A 22,920-nucleotide genomic window follows, 5' to 3' on the forward strand; every position below is an offset into this window, starting at 1 on the left:
TTATCTTTGGACTGGAATCCTGATTAGGGGTACCCATGGAGTTTTGAATGTTATGCCTCTTACATTGTGCCCATTTTGCAGATGAGAGCTATGCTCCAGCATCATACTGGCAATCCACATTGCCAAGTGTAATGTGGAAATGAATTCTGTGAAATTTATAAGGGCTAAGAATCCTCTGTGATGGTATTAGCAAATAGCCTACTAGGGAATTAATAAGTCTGCATTTGGTCAGGTGTTAACATGGAAGTACATGAGGAATGCCAGGGATAAATGGAATTATCAGCAAAACACATTTAGTGAGGACAGAATCACAGAACATTTGAGGTTGGCATGGGTCTTTAATAGTCATCTGCTCCAATCTCTCGCTCAAGCTGGACCTCCCAGAACCAATTGTCCAGAGCCATGTGTGGATGGCTTTTGAATATCTCCAAGGAAGGAGACTCTGGAAGCTCTCTGGGCTATCTGTGCCAATGCTCAGTCACCCTTACTGCAACAGTGTCTCCTGGTGTTGAAACCTCCTGTGTTTCAGTTTGTGCCCACTGTCTCTGGTCCTGTCTCTTGGCACAACTGAAGACCCTGGATCCTTTTCTTTGCATGCTCCATTCAGAGTTTTGTACATATTGATGAGATCCTCTCTGAGCCTTCTCTTCTCTAGGCTAAACAGTTCTCCCAGCTCTCTCAGCCTCTCCTCACTGCTTAATCATCTCTGTGGCCCTTCAGTCAACAGATGTGATGGGAACAGATAATTAAAGAGAGAAGGATAATGCCCATGGATTTGAGTTGAACAAAAATGATCCGTCTAACATTTTTTACAATCTAAACAAAGTGTTTGAATGCATTATTTTTATGTGTAATTTATAGCTATTCTTACAAGTGTTAAACCAATTATATCATGCTTCACTATAATGGGAGTTCCACCTCCTTTCTTATGGATCTTTAGCTATGAAGCTGGAAACCTATTGCCTGGACTGTTAATGTTTGACCTTAGCAAGAGAAACCTGCTATCTGTTAGAGAAATGAACTTCTAGTTTTGTGCAGTGGGTCTTTCAGAGTCTGTATGAAACTGGACTACCATCCTTCTCTCTAATCCTTTTCTTTCCCCACTCATGTGCCACTAAGAGAGAATGATGAGGGCAGCATGTGATATGTAAGAGGTGTGATGGCAGCCACCAGTGCTGCTTTGAACTTCCAGAGGTTTTATACAGGTGCAGAAAATAGATCAGAAGGTTTTCTAATTATTTTTCAAAGAGCAAACATTGTTGTCTGATTTCTGAAAAAGATGATACCTATAATTCCAAAACTGACAGAAAAGACTAAGAACTGTAACTCCTGAAATTTTTACTTGGAGCAGACAATATACCTTTTTTATGAATTTCTGTAATTCTCTAGTAATTAAGTGCAACAATCAGTCTAGACAACATATCATGTATGCAGACAGAAATTCAACTATGCACTTAAAAGAAATCCTAGCTTTGTGTAGGCATTCAAATTCATTTTTCCTCTTTTTTTGTCATTTTGTCTGTGCCATACCACAACAGGGATCAATTTCACTATCTGCCTATGAAATACGAAGAGATGCTACATAGTTATTTAGAGATATTTGGTCAGTGCAAATGAAGATAAATGTCCCAGTTACCTGATTGGTTTTCATCCACAGTGCATGCATTGGATCTCAAGACCCTTATTGTGGCTGGGACATGGTGATGAAGAAATGCACAACGCTGGAAGAAAGTCTGAGCATGAGTCAATGGGAGCAAAGCATTACCGTGTGTCCAGTAAGTCCAAATGCATTCGTCTCCCCAAAACCTTTGATTCCATGTGAATTTCATGAAAATGAGCTGGCATAGATTTTTCAAGCTCAGAAAACTGCATTTAATGCCATTTTCCTTAGGTTTTCCCATCAGATTTTAGCAGAATACCTAGTTTCTTTTCTATTTCTCATCAAACTACTTATATGATAACATTTCAAAGGGTGGTTGTTTTTTGCCTGTAATGTCTATTTTCCCACCTTGAAAAAAAATGTTTTCTAAGATTAGTTATACTGACATATTTTTCTCTGCAGAATTTTGCTTTGGAAAAGTTAATTCACTAATGGTATAATCTTTTCTTTTAGGATTATAATTGCTAGTATAAAAAGCCAAATAACATCTTTAAAAGTCCATGAATTGGAAGGGTGAATTCTATGAGTTAAATCTCGCCCAGATAAATGACAAAGGTGACAATTACAATAAACTCAAGGTTAATATTTACAGTGGCTTACACTTCTCTTTAAAAATTGTTCTGAATAAATGTAATATAATATAAAAAAGCAGCAACAAAATTGGTTTATATCTTTCCTTTTAATGTGATTCTGGTGTTGTTTTAATTTTCATTCTTTCCCCTTACTCCAAAGCATGCAAAAAGAAGGTTAAGAAGGACCTTTCTTGTGCTACTAAGCTCTTTTTTTTTTTTTGGAGATTGTTGCTGCTTTGTCCTTTTGCCCATGAAGAGGGAGCATTTCCAACTCAATTCTGCTTTCATTCCTAGTAAGAACTTCTTGATCTTGTCCCCACTCACCAGTGGGGCACATACATCTATTAACTTGTGCTCATATGGCATTCATATTCTAATCTCCATGTGTTTAACAAGCGCCATTTAATATCTTGATGGTACTTCTCTCCCTTAAGCTGGGCTTTGTTTAGTGAACTAGAGATGTGCAAAATCAGTATGAAGTTCTTCCAGCTTTGACTTTGGCTCTCTACATGTGTTGCAGCAGCCTCATAGATGCAAACACTACACTGATTCTGAGGGCCTTGAGAATGTGCTCCTGTGTTCTGACTGTGTTTGACATTAAAAAGCAATTTTTTAAACATTCTTTCAAGTTTTTAAAACTTTAAAAAAAATGTTTATGTCCATTCCTGTCCTTTGCATCCATCTTCTCACATAGAGGACTAATAAAATAGGCTTCTGTTGGATTCATCTGCATTAGCATTTGAGCTGAAATCAGGGGCAGCTTTGGGGGAAATACCATGATTACTGAAATGCCTTATTTTGTTGACATTTGCATGGGCAGTCAGCCTGCTGTGCTCAGTCTTTGGATTGTGGCACTAGGCCGTATTTTCTTTTGTAGATACTGAACATGAGGCCAAGATGGGGTAGAGGGAGGAATAATTTATAAAGAGTAATTCCATTCTGTTCCATTCAACTGGAAAAACAGTTATTTAGTATCTATGATGTGACATGTGCGTAGGGTATGGCAGTCTAGTCAAAGCAGAGGAGCACCTAAGGCTGGCTTAGAAAGTCAACCATAGCTGTGAGACTTACACTGCTGATCTGAGATTCAAAGACTTAGTGAACCTCCAAAGAAATTTTGTCCTTGAGCAGATTGAGATTGTGTAATATAAGGAAGATTCTAGAATTATCTATTTAAATTGAAAACTGTTGGTTTACCCCTTTACTATTTTAAAGCCTTATACACCAAGTAACACATTACTGAACAGACTGGAAAACTTCATAGAAACTTTCCTCTAAAGTAACACTGTCTTCTGGCAAACTGAAATTGATTACAATTTTGCTTAATGAGGTACTCAAATATTTGTTTAATAGCACTTTTAGGTGCTGTGCTCACAGGATATATAAGCCAAGATGTAATTAATTTAATTTTGTAGGGGACTGAGCTATGTGCATCCTTAACATGGGCTAGATACATTCAAGACACTGTTGCAGGCAGAAGATAACAGAATATTCGAAACCTATTCTCCCCCTTTTGGTCCCAATTGCTTCCCATATCTTAATTTTTAGTAAAATTACTCTGATCTTTTAACATTGTAGAAATTTTTTTAGATTAATGAATAGCCAGTTTCTTCTAAAACTGGATCAGAGAGAGGTCTGTTTATACAATCATTTAGTTCAGAATAAAAAGTGTTACCAGTTGCCTTTGAGAAATTATTTCCTAGAGAATTATTCATATGGCTGAATACTTATAGGCACTTATAGGTAGAGGATAGAGGTGAATAGGAGAGATAGAAGAGCATCTGTGTTACCATCTCTGAACTTTGGAGATCACTTTTGAAAAAATGTGGTTATTTTGGTTACCTTGCTTTGATTTAATTTTCAGTTTGATTTTTAGGTTATTGTTTCAGTTGGCATGAGTACAGCAATTGTGCATAAATATAGACAGTAATTAATGCTATGCACATATATCTACTTTGATCTTTATCTGGTTGGTCATAAATCCCTATTATTCATCCAGTATTTTTTTATGGCAATAAAGGTTCGTTGTTTTTTGAAATATTTTCCATTGGGATGACTTTCAATCCATCACTTAAGAATATACTGACATTATCTGAGATTTTACAGGGAAAGTAAAAACAATTTAAAAGAAAAATTTTCAAGATTTTGGTTTTGGTTTTTGGGGGTTTTGGTTTTTTTTTTAATTTGTTTTTGTTTGATGGTTTGTTTTTTTAACAAAACTATGCAACATGAAATGGCTTTATTTTTACAGTTCTCAGAGAAAGTGTAGTATGGGATCTGAATTCATTAGCAGCTTCAGGAAATACTACAGACTCATTAAATTCTATGAAAAGTAATCTCAAACCAAAGATCTCATGACAGAGTTAAAAACTGACCTTTATTCAGAGTGCAGAGGCACAAAGCAGGAGGATGAGGTGGGTGCAGAGAGACTTGAGACATAGATGGATATTTGGAGGACATTAGGAGGGAGGAACAGTCTAAAGATATCTGCAGGAGGGAAAGGGTGGCAAAACCAGGGTGATAGAGAGGGAAAGCAGAGTGTAGCTGTGCAAGGATAGTACAGCCATATGGTCTGAATGACTGTGATTTTGCCCTTGAGGTGTCAGGTTGAGAAAGGTTAGTGGGCATGGATTCTGGTGAGGGCTGCAAAGGCCCCTCATCGGTACATTTTGCTTTCCTGCAGTCGTGTGAGGAAATTGTTTGATATCACTGCTGAAAGGGAGATATTCACAGAGGGACAGAGCAGGTGAGTCATGGGGAACAGCAGAGATCCCAGTGGGATGACCTTTGCAGGAGCAAGGAAAAAAAAATGAAGAAAGAGAATATGTCATCAATTTATCTGAGTTCAAGCTTTTGGCTATGTTTTATGTATACCTTGTCTGCCACTTAATATATATTATGGTAACCATAGACAACTGTAGCTTTAGTTTATAATTTTAGGTGGAACAATAAAGATGTTTTGATGCAGCACAGAAACAGAAAGCAGTAAAGGTGTTTTCACATCTCTGACATTATTAGATTGGGGACATAGAATTGTTAATTTATGACTATAAATATTTGTTAGACCAGCAGTATAAGAGAATGGGTTTACTTGTCACTTAAAAAGTATTTCTTGTTGTCTTACAAAACCCAACAATGTAAACTCTACATGAGCAAAAGTTGGTGAGTTATTTTCAATAAATAGCTGTCAGCAGGTTTTGAAATGATGAAATATGGTCAAGTTGTAGCTGACAGAATATACACATAGATGTTCTTGGACAAGTGATATTTGTGAAAAATAAATTGTGAGAATTGTAATTAGTAGTGAAATTATGGTATCTTTGTCACAGTGGAAAGAATCAACCAGCATCCAGAGTGTCAGTGCAAACATGCCTTCTGTTGTAATTGAATCTGTTGTGTCTTCAAAGTATTTGTGAAATGTACACTTCTCTCACCACTGTTAAAATACTAAAAATAGTAAAGGGAGATACCATTTCAGATCAGTTATGACAATCTACTGCTGTAATTCCTGTTTCAATATATAAGCAAATATTAAAATGTTATGTTCTTACATATTTCATGAAAAATGCATGACTTTGACTGATACATATTTATTCTTACTAAGAGTGAATTTAAATGCTACTTAGCCTGCACTTGTTGGTGCTGTTGTCTTTACTGAAAGTTCAAATATGGGAAACAAAATGCAAATCCCTTAACATTTAAGTGAAAAAGTGGCCATCATTTCTATTTGGGATCACAGATTTGTCAAGATTAACACCTTGATAAAAGAATAATATATAAGTCTGTCTTTATTGGGAGCTGAATTTTCCATGTCCTCCCTCATTTTCTTTAGAAATTTCAGTAGCCATGGAGGCTGCTGCAGTTTCCATTAGCCCATTTGTTTCAGCTGGACAATAAAGATTTCTTATTGAATGTGTTACAGCTACTTGATGGAAACATTCCAGTCTAGATGAGACTGGTCTGACCCTTCCAGTCAGAAGAAGACTTGAGACCATTCTCAGACAAGAGAATGGTCTGACAGCCTCTAATGTTTAGAGACTGCCGTATTTAAAACCACATTTCATGAAATGGTACTATATGGTGTATGCTTCAAAAAACTGTTTTCAGATGGATATTTGAGTTTAATTGATCCAGTTTTGCTACCCTGGACTATTACAGTATCATAGAATCATAGAATTGTTTCATTGGAGGGAACATAAAGATCATCTAGTTTGAATCTCCCTGCCAAGGGCAAGGACAACTCCCACTAGACCAGGTTGCTCAGAGCCCCATCCAGCCTGGCCTTGAACACTTCCAGGGCTGGGGTATCCACAGTTTCTCAGGGGAAACCTGTTCCAGTGTCTCATCATCCTCATAGAGAATTTCTTCTTCACTTCTTACTTATCTTCTGCTGGCTCCTCCTTTTGATCTTGGGGTTTACAGTCAGTATCTAGGTTCCATTTTCACAGGAAAATTTTAGGAAGTAGGGAATACTGTCATCAGAAGACAATGGAAAAGTAGGCAAGCATGGTTGTGAAAAGTAACAGTTAGCTGTGATTACTGTTATTGTTATGGTGGTGGCATCCAGTGGCTCAGATTGGTTAGAAGTTGTGGAAACTATGCAGCTACAGGAGTAAAGGGGAGATCACTGTCTGGAAGACATCTCTCTGCAGAAATATGTGTATCTAAAGTGGGGGCTTTTATTGTTGGTGGCTGAAGGCTAAACCTTCATGCACAGCAGAATAAAGAGGTTGTGTGAAGGAACTGTCAAGCCTCAGGTAAGCTCTTCTGTTGTGCTTGTTTCTAGATGAGGAACCTGACAGTGGATGGACATTTTGGAACATGGTCACAGTGGAAACCTTGCACCCACACTGACGGTGCCAGTGTTGGCTCCTGCCTCTGCAGGACACGTGTGTGTGACAATCCTGCTCCTCAGTGTGGAGGATGGCTGTGTGAAGGACCAACCATGGAGATTGCCAACTGTTCCAGGTATGCAAGACAATTTCAGGTTCTATCATTTGGGGTTTAAAAGTTTTTAACATAATCAGAATAAAACCTACCCTTTGAAATCTCACCTGAAATCTACTGATCCTGTTCTGTGCATGAAAGGCCAAATGGGACATTAGAAAGTTTCTCTCAGACTTTGTAGCAGAGAGAGTGAGTCAGAGAGCAAAGAGTCATTTCAAATGCTGTATGCCAAATAATGTTGAACTCAGCTAATTTTAACAAAAGCTCTGAAAGAAAAAAAAAAAATCAGTGTTAGATAATATCCAAAGTATGATACTTTTTCTCAGTTCTGCAATTCATACAGCTTTCTTTTCTGGAAGTTAGAATGGCTTACTTTTTTGGAGGTCTCATATTACCATTGTTGTCCCCCATTCTGCCCTGGAAAAATGTTTTCATTGTATCTTTCAGTTGTAGCATGATAGCAAGTTCTATTATCAGTCTGTATGGGACTCTTTAGCTACTCTTTTGTCTTCTTCAGGCACTTAACCAGTCCCAGAGAAAATCAGTGAGAGCAGATCATTTCAGAGAGACTCAGAACATTACATATTTGGAACTGCCTCAGAAGTTCATGTTTAAAATATTATACACATACATTATACATACTTTAATTGCAAGATGAAACATATACTGGTGCATTCTGCTTATTTTCTGCTTTTTGTCTTTTTTTTAAACACCACAATCACATCATGATAGTGACTAAAACTGATTACATTTCTGCACAAGGTAACTGCAATCTCTGTAAGTGAAAATAGTAAATTTTAGGAAAATTATTAAAAATATAGCAATATATTTTATAACATCAGGTCAGGAGAATATAGAAAAGATAAGTGTGCTGTTAGTTACTGAACAATCAACCAACAGCTGGCAGGTTTAGAAGGGAATTTGGAACGTCATTTGGGACTGGATTCACATTCTACCTTCGGCATTACTACACTACTGTTTTACATCTTCTGTTAACACTGCTAAAATTAGTGAGGCACTATTTTAACTTTTGCTTTTATGACGAAACATCAAAAGCTCATTATAGTTTAGTTTTATTTTTCTTTATTTCTGTTTGTGTTCTACCAGTACAAAAACTGCAAGCTCACCATTTAAAGGTTTTGATAACAGCTGAAATGCATATTGTTTTTTGACTAGGACAGGATATGAAATATCTAGGTCGATAAATTTTTTTCTAGGGTATATTAGGGAGGGATAGGAGTGTCCTTTCTGGAAGTTCACAAATGCAAGGTACAGCGTGTAAACTCTGTTAGCTTTTCTGTTACATTACAAGCAAGGTATTGACATCTTATCAGAATAACCTGTTGAAATTGAGAACTAATGCCTTTTAACACTTACTTTAGTGTCATAGAGTCATTTGGGCTGGACATGAGCTTGAGTTCAACCATTAATAAGCACTAAACTATGTCCCCAAGCACCACATTTGCAAGTCTTTTGATACCTCCAGGGATGGTGACTCCACCACTTCCCTGGACAGCCTGCTCCAATGCTTAACAACACTTTTGGTGAAGGAATTTTTCCTAATAGGCAATCTAAATCTCTCCTGCCTCCAACATGAGGCCATTTCCTCTCATCCTGTCACTTGCTAAAACCCCGGGAGAAGAAACCAACCCCCCACCTCATTACAATCTCCTTTCAGGTAGTTGTAGAGAGCAATACAGTGTCCTCTGAGTCTCCTTTTCCTCCAGGCTTTAATCACTTTCGTTTTAGATGAGGTAGCAAAGTTTGACATTTTAATCTCCCTGAAAACAATATGTAATTAAAAGTTAGCTTCAGAACATTGATACAGGAGTCTGTATATGTAGTTTACCCAGAACAAAGTGACCAAAAGCAACTAAATATCTTCATATCTTTGTAATTCTTGTGTAAGGTGGTAATTTTAGCAGTTGCTGATTACAAAGCATGGAACATGGAATATCAGAGCACCTTTATTTTGGTTCAGTATTCTAGAAGAAATGGAACACGATGCAGTATTAATGACTTCTACAGAAGTATTAATAGGACAGATTCTGCTGTCAGTCACACCTAATCAGCCATTCGCTATGTATAACAGATGACAGAGCCTGAGCTTTTTATTCTACCAGAAATGGAGGCTGGACACCATGGACTTCTTGGTCACCTTGTAGTACCACTTGTGGAATAGGCTTTCAAGTTCGTCAGCGTTCCTGCAGCAATCCAACCCCTCGACATGGAGGACGCGTCTGTGTGGGACAGAATCGTGAGGAGAGGTGAGTTATCTTTTTACTATTGTCTGTTTTAATTTCCTCTGAGCAGTTGTATTCCACAGGACATTTCCTCCTTTATTTGCCTTGGTTTCCCATTCCCTTTCCTTTCACTCTCTCTTTACCTTCACTGCTGTACAGTACAGTATTCCCATTAACAAGGCTGTGGGTCTGCAGAAGATCTTTCATCTTTCGCTTAGCTTCATCCCTCCTGAGCCACCTGAGAGCTCCTGGAAGTGCCAGAGAATTGTGCTGAAGCAATGTGCTGCTGTCCCTTGAGACCCTGAAAATTGATTCTCCTTGAAAATTGATTGCATTGTGTTTGAATTGTAACTCACCCAGCCTCAAGACCTGGAATTCAGAGCAAAATATAATAAGCTCACAGCACTATGTTACTGATGCTGTGAGTTCATTTTTTCTCTTGTAAATGAATTAAGCATTTCTATATCATGGAAGGAAGTTTCAAGGGCTTTGTTTTCTATTCGGTAAGTAGGATACACCTTGAACTCAGATATCTTTAGTAAGGTTTCAAGCTTGGTGGGTTATTTTAATTGTTTATATATGTTTTTTAACCCCTGAGCAGATCAAGTTAGCTCAGATTTTGAATTCACCATGTACTGCTTTGGCACCAGACTAAGTATTTTGTCACTAGCTCAGAATGTCAAGTTCAGGCCTTTCATTCCATTTTACATGCACCCTAATTACATCTCTAATTTTCATGGACCCTACATGGACCTCTAATTTTCTTTGTTCACAGTTTTAACAGGAATTAAATATATTTTTAAATCATGCTAAAATATATCCAGATAAACTGCAACTCTTGTATGCATCATGTTGTCTCCAGAGGCACACCAGAAAGCTAGATAGCAGAAGACTTGCATTGGTGTGAGAATTTGGAATCCTGTAGCCATCCATTCCAAGAGATGTATGCAAATACGTTTCCTCCCAATATGCACTCACAGCTTACTTCAGTGTTTCTGTATGGATGATGTAGTATCCTATATTGCTGTTGGATGTAAACTAAATTCAGTAACCTTTACGAAGAGTTTCAGTGAGGCATTTAATTAAACACCAACTCTGGCATTTCTTCAGATTAGATTCATTGAAGCAAGGTTGCATCACACATTTATGTATTAATGGATCATCAGGGACCTGGTCTTTCTAACTCTGAAATGTAAAGGATCAGTATCACAGAACATGTGAACATTTCTTGCTGTTTCAAGGTCATGAATATTTACAGTTTCATTGCAGAAGAGAGGATTTTGTTATTTTGTAAATTGCTTTCTGAAAATAGGTTGCCCAACCAAAAAGCCATCACCACCAAACATAAATCGTATCTGCTGTTATTTAGCTCTGTCCCAGCCTGAATAACAGTTATTGATTTTCCTGAACTGAGAGGTCAGCCCAGGGCAGGACACAACAAGACTAAATATAGAAAATAAATAATTTAGTTTTGAGAGACTTTTGGGTGATGGACTATAGATGGTAATAGTAATTGTTCATTTTCATTTAACATGGAATAAAATTCTGATAAGAAGTTTCACAGAAATAAAGAAAACCATGAGAAATACTTTCTGAATTATAGGAGCATTAGACAATGGGTGCACTGTACAAGCAATTACAAATTGGAAATTGACTTATGATGAGTTGAAATAATAGCAGCCCAGCAGGATTGAATTTTGGTATGCAACAGTTCTGAAGGAACAATAAGCTTATGTTGCTTTGCTTTTGTAGCCTGCAGGTTATTTGTCCTTTGCTGTCTTCATCCAGTTCAGCAGCAATCTGGGATGAATGTGCCTGTGAGTTTACTGGAGGATGCCTTTTTCTCTCAGAGTTCTTCTGTCACTGTTTCCTGTCTCTTTGAAAGACCCTTCACTCCCAATAGCCCTGGACCTTTCTCACTCACAGCTTGCTCACAGCTGACCTTCCTGCCTCTACCCTGGTTTTGTTTGTTATCCATGTTATGTCCTGATACTTTTAATTATCTTTTTAAGTACTTCAATTTTTTTTTCCAGAGGGTGCGGTAAGTTAGGAAATTTTGTCAAATAATTCTTAAAGCAGCTAGAGGAATGAGGCATCAGTTATTTGCCAGGATTTTTGTCAATGTTAAGCCAAGTACTTGGATAAATCTTTTCAGAGCTGTAAAAAGCAGAAAGTCCTGGGACATTTGCCAGCCAGGGCCCATCCCATCACCCGCAGCAGGGGAGCAGGGTAAGCCTGGAGATTGTGACCAGATCCAACCAAGAGTTTAGATCCTAGGTGGCATCATGGCAATGAGAGAAGTCTGAAGTGCAGGTGAGAAGATAAACCACGGGTCAGGGTTAGGATCAGGTTAAATAGAGCTTTTTGGCCCATTGTGATGGGTGGAGGTGAAGATGGTTGGGACCATTAGAGTTTTATGAGCGTCCTCATGGCTCTGCCAGCCTGTAGAGAGTTTTGAGCTTTGAGGGCAATGGAGTACCAGCATTTAGAGTAGTCTTATTCCACTGTTTCACTCTCATTGAGTTACATCTGCACCAGATGAAAACAGTTTCTTTGAGCCCAGTATAATTAGGCAGGCTGAACAAATATTACTTGTGCAGTAACTCCTGAGAAACATTTACTGGTTTCATATCCAAAGTGCCAATAAGCAACTTCTCAGATTTTCTCATTTAAATCAACCAATGTTTATAAATAGCCTAACAGTTTACTTTTTTAATGACCCAGCTCATATGCAAAATTAATACATGTTTAGTATTAGCAAAAATTTTAATTAGTCGGTTTACACATTGTGTGCATTTGTCTTTGTAAACGTGCATACTCTAATCACCTGCACATGTTCAGGGGTATAAATACAGGATTCAGTTTCCACAGTCGTCTACGTGCCAAACTTTGAAACAGCTTTTCAACAAACAGTGATTTCAGTAGAAATCCAGTACATAACTCCATAGAAAGCAAACACAGAAAAGGCAGCGTATATCTGAGGTAAATTTACCTCCAGATGTGAATGCACATTCAGCTTGAGAGTATTTGTTCATATGTTAAGAGCTAAATGTTTGTCTAAGATATATTTGTTTTACCTCATGAAAGCCATGATCCTATTATGGCTAATGTATCAGGCAGCTCTGTGCTTGCTGGCCATTCCCTTGAAATCAATGGCAATATTTGCCAATTTAAAGCATTGAAGGTAGGTTAAACTGTTTCATGCTCTACTTCTAGAGGGCTGTGTGGGAAGGGGTCGAAAGCAGTTGAGAGACAGCAGCAAATACTCGTATTATAAAGCAAATTCCTCTTGTAGAAGTATGTCAGAAGTGCAGCTGATGTGCATTTAGACAGAAGATGGAGAGGGAGTAAAAATAACATTGTAACAAAACTAATCATAAAATAATTTTGTAGTTAAGACTCCAGATGGAAGACATCCTGATGAATTCCTTAGGGGCTTAATATCACTGATTTCTCCTGTATAAGAAATATTCACTGAAGCTGCTGGAAATTGTCTAGATCTTAGTTTATAGAATCTGTAGTATCCTGTCTTGACATTATCATGGAGTGAGAATGTTTGTCCTTTCTGTGGAAGATGCTGTAGATATGGCCTCATTAAGTCCACTGGTCACCCTCCTATCTGTGCAGAAATGAGGGACATTAAAATGAGAATTCCTTGCTTTCAGTGGATGTACTTATCTTTTATTACACAGGAAAGAATAGAAAGAAAAAAAACCACAGCAATTAGAAAAGTAAACTGGCTGCAGACGAAGAGTAGATGTTTGAAAGCCCTGGATATTTTGGGGTGTATAAAACTATTAGAAGCAGTACATATTGTCACATTATTTTGTACACAGTTCTCAGCAAACATGCAGCTTTTAGGCTTGTTTCCATGAGAAAGAAGAACTGCTGAGAGTCAAGAGCCTGCTCTGTGTAGCACTGCTTGTTTCTGAGCAGCATGAACAAGCCCAGTCCACTTCAGCAGGGCAGATTAAACACCACAAGGCTTTTGGCTTGCTTGCGCTCCCATGGATGTCTTGTCTGCTGGGACGTGTCTGTTCCCATCCTCCTTGCTTTCTCTGCTGCCTCCTCTTCCACAGAAGCCCCTGGGACCACATGCCCCCTTCCACAGTCTCTTGGATGGGTATTTCTGTCAGTGTAACAATCTCAATCCAGTAGGGCATGTGCATGTTGTGTGCCTGCCTTCAATTAAAGGAATTCACATTCCCATCAGCCTCAGTATAGTCTGTGCATCCCAGTAAATCACCAGCTGGTAATCATGACTGCCCACCACAGAACAGTATATTGCATAGGAAGGGGCAGACAGGGATGAAGATTAGTTTGTTTTTCTTAAACACATGGTAGTATAATATAGTTCAAAATTAAGAAGTATTTGTTTAAATAACATCTCTCTGTGGAGTAAAAAGGGCATATTTGTAACTGTCATGCAGTTAGCCTGTAGTACTCAGTGCTGGATGGCAGCACTGAAATAAATTGAATAAATTGATGTCTTACTAAAGGTTGAGCTCTTTATAGAAACAAGAATAGTAACAACAGTGGTACTGAAATTGTAGGCATAAAATTTACTGTAGGCACTAATAGCTATGGATACAGCGGGACAGAGGATATTCACCCTTCCCCCAGTATGACAATTCCTTTATTAGGGCATTTGAACTTGGGTTCGCTTCAAGGGAAATGTGAAGGGTCGCTGTACAAAACCCACATTTCTCTAGGTTGTTCTCCATTCTGACCTCACTGCAGTTAGGTTAGGGGAGAGGGCAGTGGTTTCACAGATTCAAGTTTCTTGCATTGCATGTTTTGTTGAATTACTGTAAAATGTTAGCCCTGTGGGTCCTGAGAACAAAATTAAGATGGGAAGAAAGAGCAAAAGGGAAAAAGGGTTGCTGAGTGGCTTGAAATGCAGCCAAGGACAGATATAATGAAACTTGGCTCAAAGCCCCATGCTGTAGCACAGTTCTCAAAGATCAATTGCAGGGATGTCTCTAGCTGTGAAAACGTACCTGATGTTTTCAGAGGCTGGCTGGCTGAAATGAAAATAAGATTCTACTTGATTGCTGTGTTGGGTTTTGGTTTGTTTTCCTTTTTTTTTTTTTGTTTTCCTGAAAAAAAAAAGGAAAAAATGGACAGTTCTGCTGTTGACTTTAAAAAAAAACCAGTTTCCTAAATTGAAGTTGTTTGCATAGGGATTTTAGGGCTTTTTTTCAGCTGCATCTTTAATTAGTGTTGGATAACAGAATTGCCAGCCCTTTGAAGTGCTTACTGAGAAGGGTCACTGTTATTAGGTTTCTTTTCTGTCTCCTGCTTAAGTGAGAGAAGGGGAGGTCAGGCACATAGATACTAAAAGAGCCACTGCACAGTGGCCTGACTGTTCTCGAAGTTGAGATCTGTCATACCTAACTTCAGGTGTTCATGAGTGTGAATGTTTATGAGTGAGTCAGGTGTCTGAACTTCCACTGTGGTCTGTAAAAATTTAGTCAATACAGGCTGTGGAGAACAGTAATTTGTGTCCTTCTGCTGTATATTTCTTAATTTCCTCAAATCAATCATTTTAGTCTCCCCAGCTTGTATTGACAAAATTTCCACTGGCAGTAATGGTCGCTTAGATGTCTGTCTCTCATGTAGCTTTTAAAGCCAATGAAAATCAATCTATACATCGAGGGGTGTATTTATATGACCTTGCTTTAGGGTAACATAAACCATATTTTTAACAGGGCTGTTTCTTCCCATGAGCTGTTGCTCAAGTTCAGATGACTACTTCATTTGTAGATAGCTACACTGTGCATGCCTTTATTTTAAGGCAAGACAAGTTCCTTAGTTTTACTTTTGCTTGGCTGAATATTGGTAATTCTCAGCTTCATGGCAGACTTGCTTTAGCCTGTGTGTGTGTCCCAAATTAACTTAACTCCTCTTCATTAAGAGATGAAATTATGCAAAGTATGTACTAATCTCACCAAATAAAGGCTGATGTTACATCTATATTTTATTGACTACACATTCTCAGCAAAGGATCAAAGAGAGAAACTGTCCCACACATTCTCATAAATGACTGCATGTGGTAAAGAATGTGTGCAGCTGGAGTTCTAGGGGAAGAATATCCAGGCACAGAATGTTCCTATGTATCTTTAATGATGGCATAATGTGAACTGTAATGTGTGTACCCAAATCATGCACTGAAGAATTCTGACACCAGATTCATAAATATTGAGGGTTCAGGCATTTTTTCCTAAATTTCCAGAGGAAAGGTCAATACAAGCTGTGAATAATTTTCTTAAATATACAGAAGCAGAAAGCTAAATGTCACTTGCCTATAACTCCACTACCAATCTTTAAATTTGGATGGAGCTGCCCAGACCTAGGGACAAAGTTTGAATTTTAGGCTCCAGCATATGCAATAAATCTAGTTTTGTGTGTTACTTACACCACCACCATTACTTTCTTGCCGTCCACAGAGGTTCCAAATGTTCAAATTCCTTGATAATGAAGAATTGGAGCTCGCAGATACTGGGGTTTTCTGAAAACAAACAAAAAAATTGTTGTGGTTATTCTTGTTGAAAATGACAACTGTTCATACTGTCATTTCTCTTTTTGTAGAAAATGAATAACTGGAGTATTAAAGTCAGTTTTCTCTGTAGAAGAGTGACAAGAGATGAAAACTTGTTAGAAGGGCAAGAAGAAATTGGAATTTGGATGAATGGTGTAAAAACTGAGGAAATACTGTAACAGATTGATTTGTTCATTCAGGACAGTCAGTATTGGAACAGGAGCTACCCAGATGCATCCATAAAATATTAGAGAATTTCTTTAGGGCTGTCTGTTTCCTGACTATGCTGCGTCTTTGCTTTATCTAACTAACAGCTTGGTCTCTTAGAGAGCCCCAGTCACACTTGCTGATGGCACAAATCCTTTGGGCTTGTGTAGAGGTTCCTTAAAAAGCAGCATATGCTATGGCTCGAATTATTGTACGGCACACTCAAAAAATCAGGGATCTAAGGTTTCTACAAAAATTGAAAAAACTCAGCTGAAGCTGGGACCTTCGCACATGTCTGAATGTCTCATTACAATAATGACAACCCAGTAGTGTTTCCCTCAAGAACCAACTAAGCCTCTGAATTGGTTTTCAGCCTACGGGGAAACCCTTCAAAGATTATAGAAGCTAAAAACACTCTTCAAAAGATAAAGTAATAACATTATTTTTAAAGTACAGTTCTTTGTGCCTAGAATCACTGCTTTAGCTTTTATTTTGCCCTAGAAGCAGAGACGCTGTGAAAAGCAAAAAGCAAGTGTAGCTATCTGAAGACAAGAGAGATGGATCCTAATCAATTCTTAGCTGGAGACTGATAAAAGACTGCCTGCATGAATGTTTGCCTTCGGTTTGGTTGACTGCCCCAGAGCGATAGCCACAACTGCTTTTAATAAAGTAGTTTTTAATCTTGGTTACGTGATCGCAGTACAATCACAGGGCTGCATTGCATGGATTGTATAAAGTCACTGAATAAAGCAAACCAATGCTCCACCCACAAAACTGCAATCTAAAAAAACCCCACTCAAATGTTTAGACACTCAGTGTAGCATGACAACTGTTAGTGCAGTGCTTAATGAGTAGGGAAAGACCCTTTATATAAAATACTTCCCTGCACAAACATCTATCTGATTTATGCAAATGAGGGAGGTTTTGGGGGAGGTCTTGTCTTGATAATAAATAGATTTCTTTACCTCCTTGTTTCTCTTCTCACAGGTACTGCAATGAGCACTTGTTGTGCCCCCCTCATGTGTTTTGGACAGGCTGGGGGCCTTGGGAGCGCTGCACTGCTCAGTGTGGAGGAGGGATCCAGGCACGGCGCAGGACATGTGAAAACGGTCCTGACTGTCCTGGCTGCAGCGTGGTAAGGAATTTTCAGCTTTCTCTTCATCAAATATCTATGGCCATATGCCATGGATGCCTCTATGTCATAGAGTCATAAAATCATTTAAGTTTGAATGGAATTCTAAAGTCACCAAGTCCAACCATTACCCCAGCTCTGCCAACTCCTCCATTGAACCATATTCCCAGGAGCCTCATCTTCATGTGTTTTAAATACCTCCAGGGATGGTGACTCTGCACCTTCTCTGGGCAGTCTGTTCCAGTGCTTGACAGCCCTTTCAGTGAAGAATTTTTTCCTAATACCTAATCTAAACTTCCTCTGGCAAAACTTGAAGCCATTTCCACCTGTTCTATCACTAATGCTCTATGCCCATAATGCATCTGTGTATGTCTGTAAGCTGTATCCCTGAGTAGTCACTCATTGTTTTGTCTCTGTGTTGCTTTTGTGTGCTGAAATCCACACAAATTATTAATCAGAAATATATATAATTCAGCTTTTTCACACTGTCATCTAGGATATAAGCTTCCTGAGGCAAGGTTGGTGCAGATGTAGATGTGTCCGTGCAGATTTGTGGTGGTTTTTATTTTTATCACCGGAGTACATAGAAACCCTATCTATGAGCCCAGGACTCCAGTGTACTAGGTTCTGTACGACAGAGAAAAGCTAATTTTCACATCTGAATACATAAGGAGCCAATAAGTGAATGCATGGAAGCCCCAGGAAAGTGCTGAGGTGAGATTGGACAGCAGTAGTGATCTTGGCACAGCAGCAGCCTAGCAGCTGTTAGGCTTCAAAGCTACAGTAGGATGATTTGAATGAGTAGAATTGCTTTATGGATACCCAATTTATTAAGAGACGCATGTGGGAAACATAGGGGATTTTTCTTATATCCGAACAAGCATAGGTGGTAGGTGAAGAGGTAGAAGAATTTTTTTTTCTTTTAACAATTAAAACAACTTTTTCATGTCTTAATTTCAGAGAGACTTAATTCTGAGGTTTGTCATTATCTGTGGTCTATTTGTTAGATTGGCAGTAATTCAATACTAAAGAAAGGATAATTTATTACCTTTTTCTAATTTGAAGATTTTGTGCGTTTTCCCAGGATATTTCTCTTTCTGAAATTTATTCTGGTGATAGAATTGCATTTTCACTAAATTAAAAACATCCAACAGGCTTGTTCTTTTATTTCAGTTGAACTTTAAGAATTAACCTAATAACTTAGAATTCTACCAAGTGTTCCAAAATACTTGTCTCTCTCTGATGGTACACGAAAAAAAGATGACATATGGTCTAGATCTATTGTTAAACCTTCCTGACTGGCACTGAAAAGAGCACAATATGAAGGTTTTCTCTCTAATTTGTTCCTAAGTATCCTATAATAATGTTCTTGAAATATAGCAGTATTTTATTTAGCAGAGAATCTTCCCATGGTCTTAAATCAAAAATATGTGGTTCTAATTTTCTTGGAAAGCTCCGTGAGGAAAGTAGGAAAACCTTTAGTGTAAAAATTACTTATTATAACTGATTAGAGATTAATGGTATTGGGGGTTGTAATTTATTAACAGTCTTAGCACATACTCTGCTGCATCACAGAATAGTTACCAGTTCAGCTATGGAAATGTTCTGGAGACTTTTTATTAATTAGAAAATTATTGTGTTGATCATTTCAAGCTTTGGAGTACATAGTTATCTTGCTAAAACTTAGGCACCAGTGGAAAGCCAACCAGCATAGAAATCCTCTATAAACCCTGGTGTTCTTGCAAGACAAAGGACTGTGGTACAAAGTCTGTGTTCAGTTTAAGTATCACTGAATTTTCATTGAACCTCTGAGTTACCTGTCTTGACTCAGAGGCTTTGCAGCCATAGCAGGACCTTGTCACTAAGGGTAGCTGGAAAAAAAGTACTTTATTTCTTCTCAGAGTTTGTTTCATTAGTGTAAGAAACTGCAATCAGAAATACTTTTAGACCTTCTTGTAATTGTTGAATGGGTTAAATATTTATATTAATAAAGTCTTATGAATGAGGAGCACGAATATGAAATTTATTTGTTGGGTGTTCTGCTGCTTCAGCCAAATTTTTTGTTTTATTATAGAAGGTATGTATCTTTCCAAATAGTGAATTTAGTTTATTTCAAAAAACTTTTATCCTATCTCTGAGTACTTGAGATGCTGAAAAATCTCAGGACATGTTGCAGTGAAAGTGGTAGTAATCTATACTATCTCCTGTTTGTTTTGTCTGGAGTAAAAGATGTTATGAGCCATACATTTAGCATGTGAATTAAAGCATAGTTGGAAATAGACTCAGAGACTTAAAATGCCTGGTTTTCTCAACCATTAAATGATGGCTTTAACCTATGAAGAGACTCTCCAGGTTTCTGGTTTGCCTTCTTCAGTGAGGATAAATTCTGTGAAACTTTCACAACATATGAGCAGCGCGAGTTGCAGCTGAATAGTTCAGTGTCTGTGGCCTGTGAAGAGGAAAAGGAAAAAAGGGTAGAGGACTGAAGAACGTGTTATTTAAGAAGACAGTAACTATGTTAGGCTTCATTTCATTCTGAAATGAAAAGAAATTTTTGATGCATCAGAGGTGTAGGATGGACTAAATGCTGTCTTGGGACCCCTTTCAACCATGCCAATTCTTTGGTTTTAGAACTGTTTTTCAGTAGGGAATCATGGGAGAAAAAACAAAACCAGAAGTTTTTATAAGACTTAAGAAAGGAAGTCTTACAGTGTGCTTACCAGCAGTATCAGGGGACCAGATTTAATTTCCTAGGAGAACCTGCCTCTTCTGTTTTCCAATCTGCAACCTGGCTGTGAGACTGCAATATAGCCAATCCTAATCTATTTTTCTGTCCTTATTTTGCAGCTTTTACCATATTAATGGCTATTGTCTGTATCCGCCTAATGATTTATGCCACATAATTTTTAATGAACAGTGTTTCTTCCTTTTAGTTTGATTGTATTGCTCCTAGGCTGCAGTATCACAGCAGGCAGCTAGTGCCTGTGTTTGTATTTTTGCATGTTTCTCATCACTTGGTTCCTTGACTTCAGCTGTCTTGTAGCAGGTATCAGCCAAGCCACTTGAATATTTTTTATCAGGACTCACTGGAGCTCCCCACCATTATTTCCAACTTATTTTATAAAATAATAATGATAAATCTTTTGATGCATATAAATATTCCACAGAGAGAAAACCATGATGATATCTTAAAGATACGTCTCTTGCTTAAGTGCACTCAATACATGAAAATGGATGACCAGAGACTTAGGAGTGAAGGCATTTTCACTGAATATAGAAAACCATAAATCAATATGATACAGGAGAATTAGACCATAGAGACTCATGAAGGTCAAAAAGATGAAGTTAGAAATCAAAATGTGGATTCATAAGGACCTGTTAAAATCTTTAAGTTAATCAAAGCTACTAAAGACTGCTTAAAATTGTCTAATAAGAGATAGAACCATCACAACCAAATTTAAGAGAGCTAAGTTCTGGTAATACAAAGCTTACGTGGATCACAAAACAGGTATTAATCTCATGTATGCAGGTGATACAGGCACTAGAGAAGGAACTGCAGAATTCTCTGGACTGTGCTAATGTGACTCAGAGGACAAACATCTTCAGATTTTACAGCATACTCAGATAAGCTGTGTGTTTCCTTCAGAAAATGCTGCTTTCCCCTGAGAAGCGTAATCGCACTTGAGTTTGCCTCAGGCCAGTAATAAAATAATAACTTTTTTAAAGAATTATAATTAGAATGAGGAATTTCGTTTGAGGCTCAAGTTGGGTGACATGCTTTATGTGTATATTTGTCTGTGTTCTCATTTCAGTCATGCTAACATATACATTAATCTTAGTTTTTGTGCTGGGAGACTGATAAAGGGCATATACTGCTGTACTTTGCTGTGGAATTAAACAACAACCAAAAAAAAAAAAAAAAAAAAGGAGGAAATTTATTTGTTCCTTAGAAAATAGTAGCTAGTTTTGCACTAATCTTTTTTTTTTTTTTTTTTAATTATTAGTATTATTGTTTCAGTGTTCTGGTAGTGTTCTGGTATTGTTCTGAACACAAAACTTTTTAAAGAAAATATATCTGCATTTTAGAGTTTTTGTAATGACACAGGGTGAAAAAGAAAAAAACAAATGTCAGACTTTTTCTTCCATCAATTTTTTAAAGGGAATTTGATGATGGAAGGTTTTCAGAAGCACTTAGTCCATCAGAAAAAAACAGTCTGCCTTTTTTTACTTGCCATCTCACAAAATAAATGTAAAATGTCTTGTCCAAAAAATTGAACAGAAAGTAAGATTGTTTTTATGCTTTTTTTTAGAGTTCTTTTTTAAGTTTCCATTTGACTTAAGAAAAATAGTGTATTTCAAAGCCAGAAAGAAATCTCACAAGCATGATTTATAGGAAATTTTACTATTTATGTGACGTTTGCCTTCTTTATGCTCATTTCCTTTTTCCATCCTTTTTTCTTCTGTAACGCAAACTCCGTTGGGTATTAACTGGTTTTTTTATGTTTTAAAAGTTTAGCAAAGTAGATCCTCTCTTCTTTTCATGCTGCACATGCTACTGCAATTGTGAGCAATAAGAAGTTACTTAAAGATGGTAAAACCAAAAAAATGATCAAAATCATAAGAAATAGTTTCAGAAAATACTAAAACACATTGATCAATGGTACATTTCTGCTTACCTTGTTTGGTAAATGGCTTGACATTCATGGTTAAGGTAAATGTGAAATACAAACTTGTTGGACTGATGTGCATATATATCCAAATGTGAGCTTTTTAAGGTGGTATTTGGGCAGACATCCAGCAATCATTTCACTGTTTCATTTGTTTGATTTTGAAAAAGAGACTAAACTGTAAGTTGTTTGCTGTCTTGCTTAAAACAGAATAGTGTGAAGCATCTCTTTTTTGAGAAATGTAATTTTGAAAGTAATTTAAAGCTGTGAAATATATTTTTAGCTGCTGGGAAACTGTCTCTACTTCAAACTATTCCATTCAGCCTGTGACAACTGACACTGACTGCAGTCCTGTTCTGAGATTCCTGTAGCAAGCTCTTTCAGGGACTTCCAGGTCATGTGAAATAACTTCTTTTGTGGACCAATGCCATCTGATTTATAATCTCTTTCAAATCTAATTATGAGGGTTTGCCAAAGCGAGTGTTCTCCCATTCAAGAACTTTGTATTGGGCACATGTGTATCTGTCATACAGATCATGAATGTTTGTTTCAGAAGTCCAAATCTTATTTAAAAAAAGATAGGAAACAAATTTTAGTGTAACTGTCCATAAACTTTCTCAAGGCTTTGGGTGTAGGCAACAGCCAGTTGCCTACACCATTGTGCCTTAAGATCAAGTGCCTTTATCCCGTTAGGGAGTTGTAGTGATCAGAGGTAGGAGACCCAATTTGGTCCAGCCAGAATTTGCCCCACTGTTTCCTAAAACACCAGGCACACTGGAGTGTGTCCTGTCTCAGGTAGCGTTATTTGTTGTAGTTTTCAGCGGTGCCTGTGCTGTAGATGTAGTGCTCATTATTGATACTTAGATGTAATACTGTACCCCCTTGTTCTGTGAGGCCCTGTGTTTGAGCTGTGGTCACTGCTGTCTCTGATAACCACAGAAAGCTCAAGTA

General features: G+C 37.7%; 1 protein-coding gene across 15 annotated transcripts in view; it reads left to right on the forward strand.

The window, feature by feature from the left end:
- SEMA5A (semaphorin 5A) overlaps nt 1-22,920 on the forward strand; it is a 318,019-nt gene that overhangs the window by 234,531 nt on the left and 60,568 nt on the right. For all 15 annotated transcript variants that reach the window (XM_069004052.1, XM_069004056.1, XM_069004053.1 and 12 more), the window contains 4 exons: nt 1,658-1,775; nt 7,019-7,200; nt 9,303-9,446; nt 17,158-17,305. In XM_069004052.1, the coding sequence (XP_068860153.1) occupies nt 1,658-1,775; nt 7,019-7,200; nt 9,303-9,446; nt 17,158-17,305 (592 nt within the window). The remainder of the gene's footprint in view (nt 1-1,657; nt 1,776-7,018; nt 7,201-9,302; nt 9,447-17,157; nt 17,306-22,920) is intronic.

This window comes from Aphelocoma coerulescens, chromosome 2 (genome assembly GCF_041296385.1).
Source record: "Aphelocoma coerulescens isolate FSJ_1873_10779 chromosome 2, UR_Acoe_1.0, whole genome shotgun sequence".
Taxonomy (NCBI): Eukaryota; Metazoa; Chordata; class Aves; order Passeriformes; family Corvidae; genus Aphelocoma; species Aphelocoma coerulescens.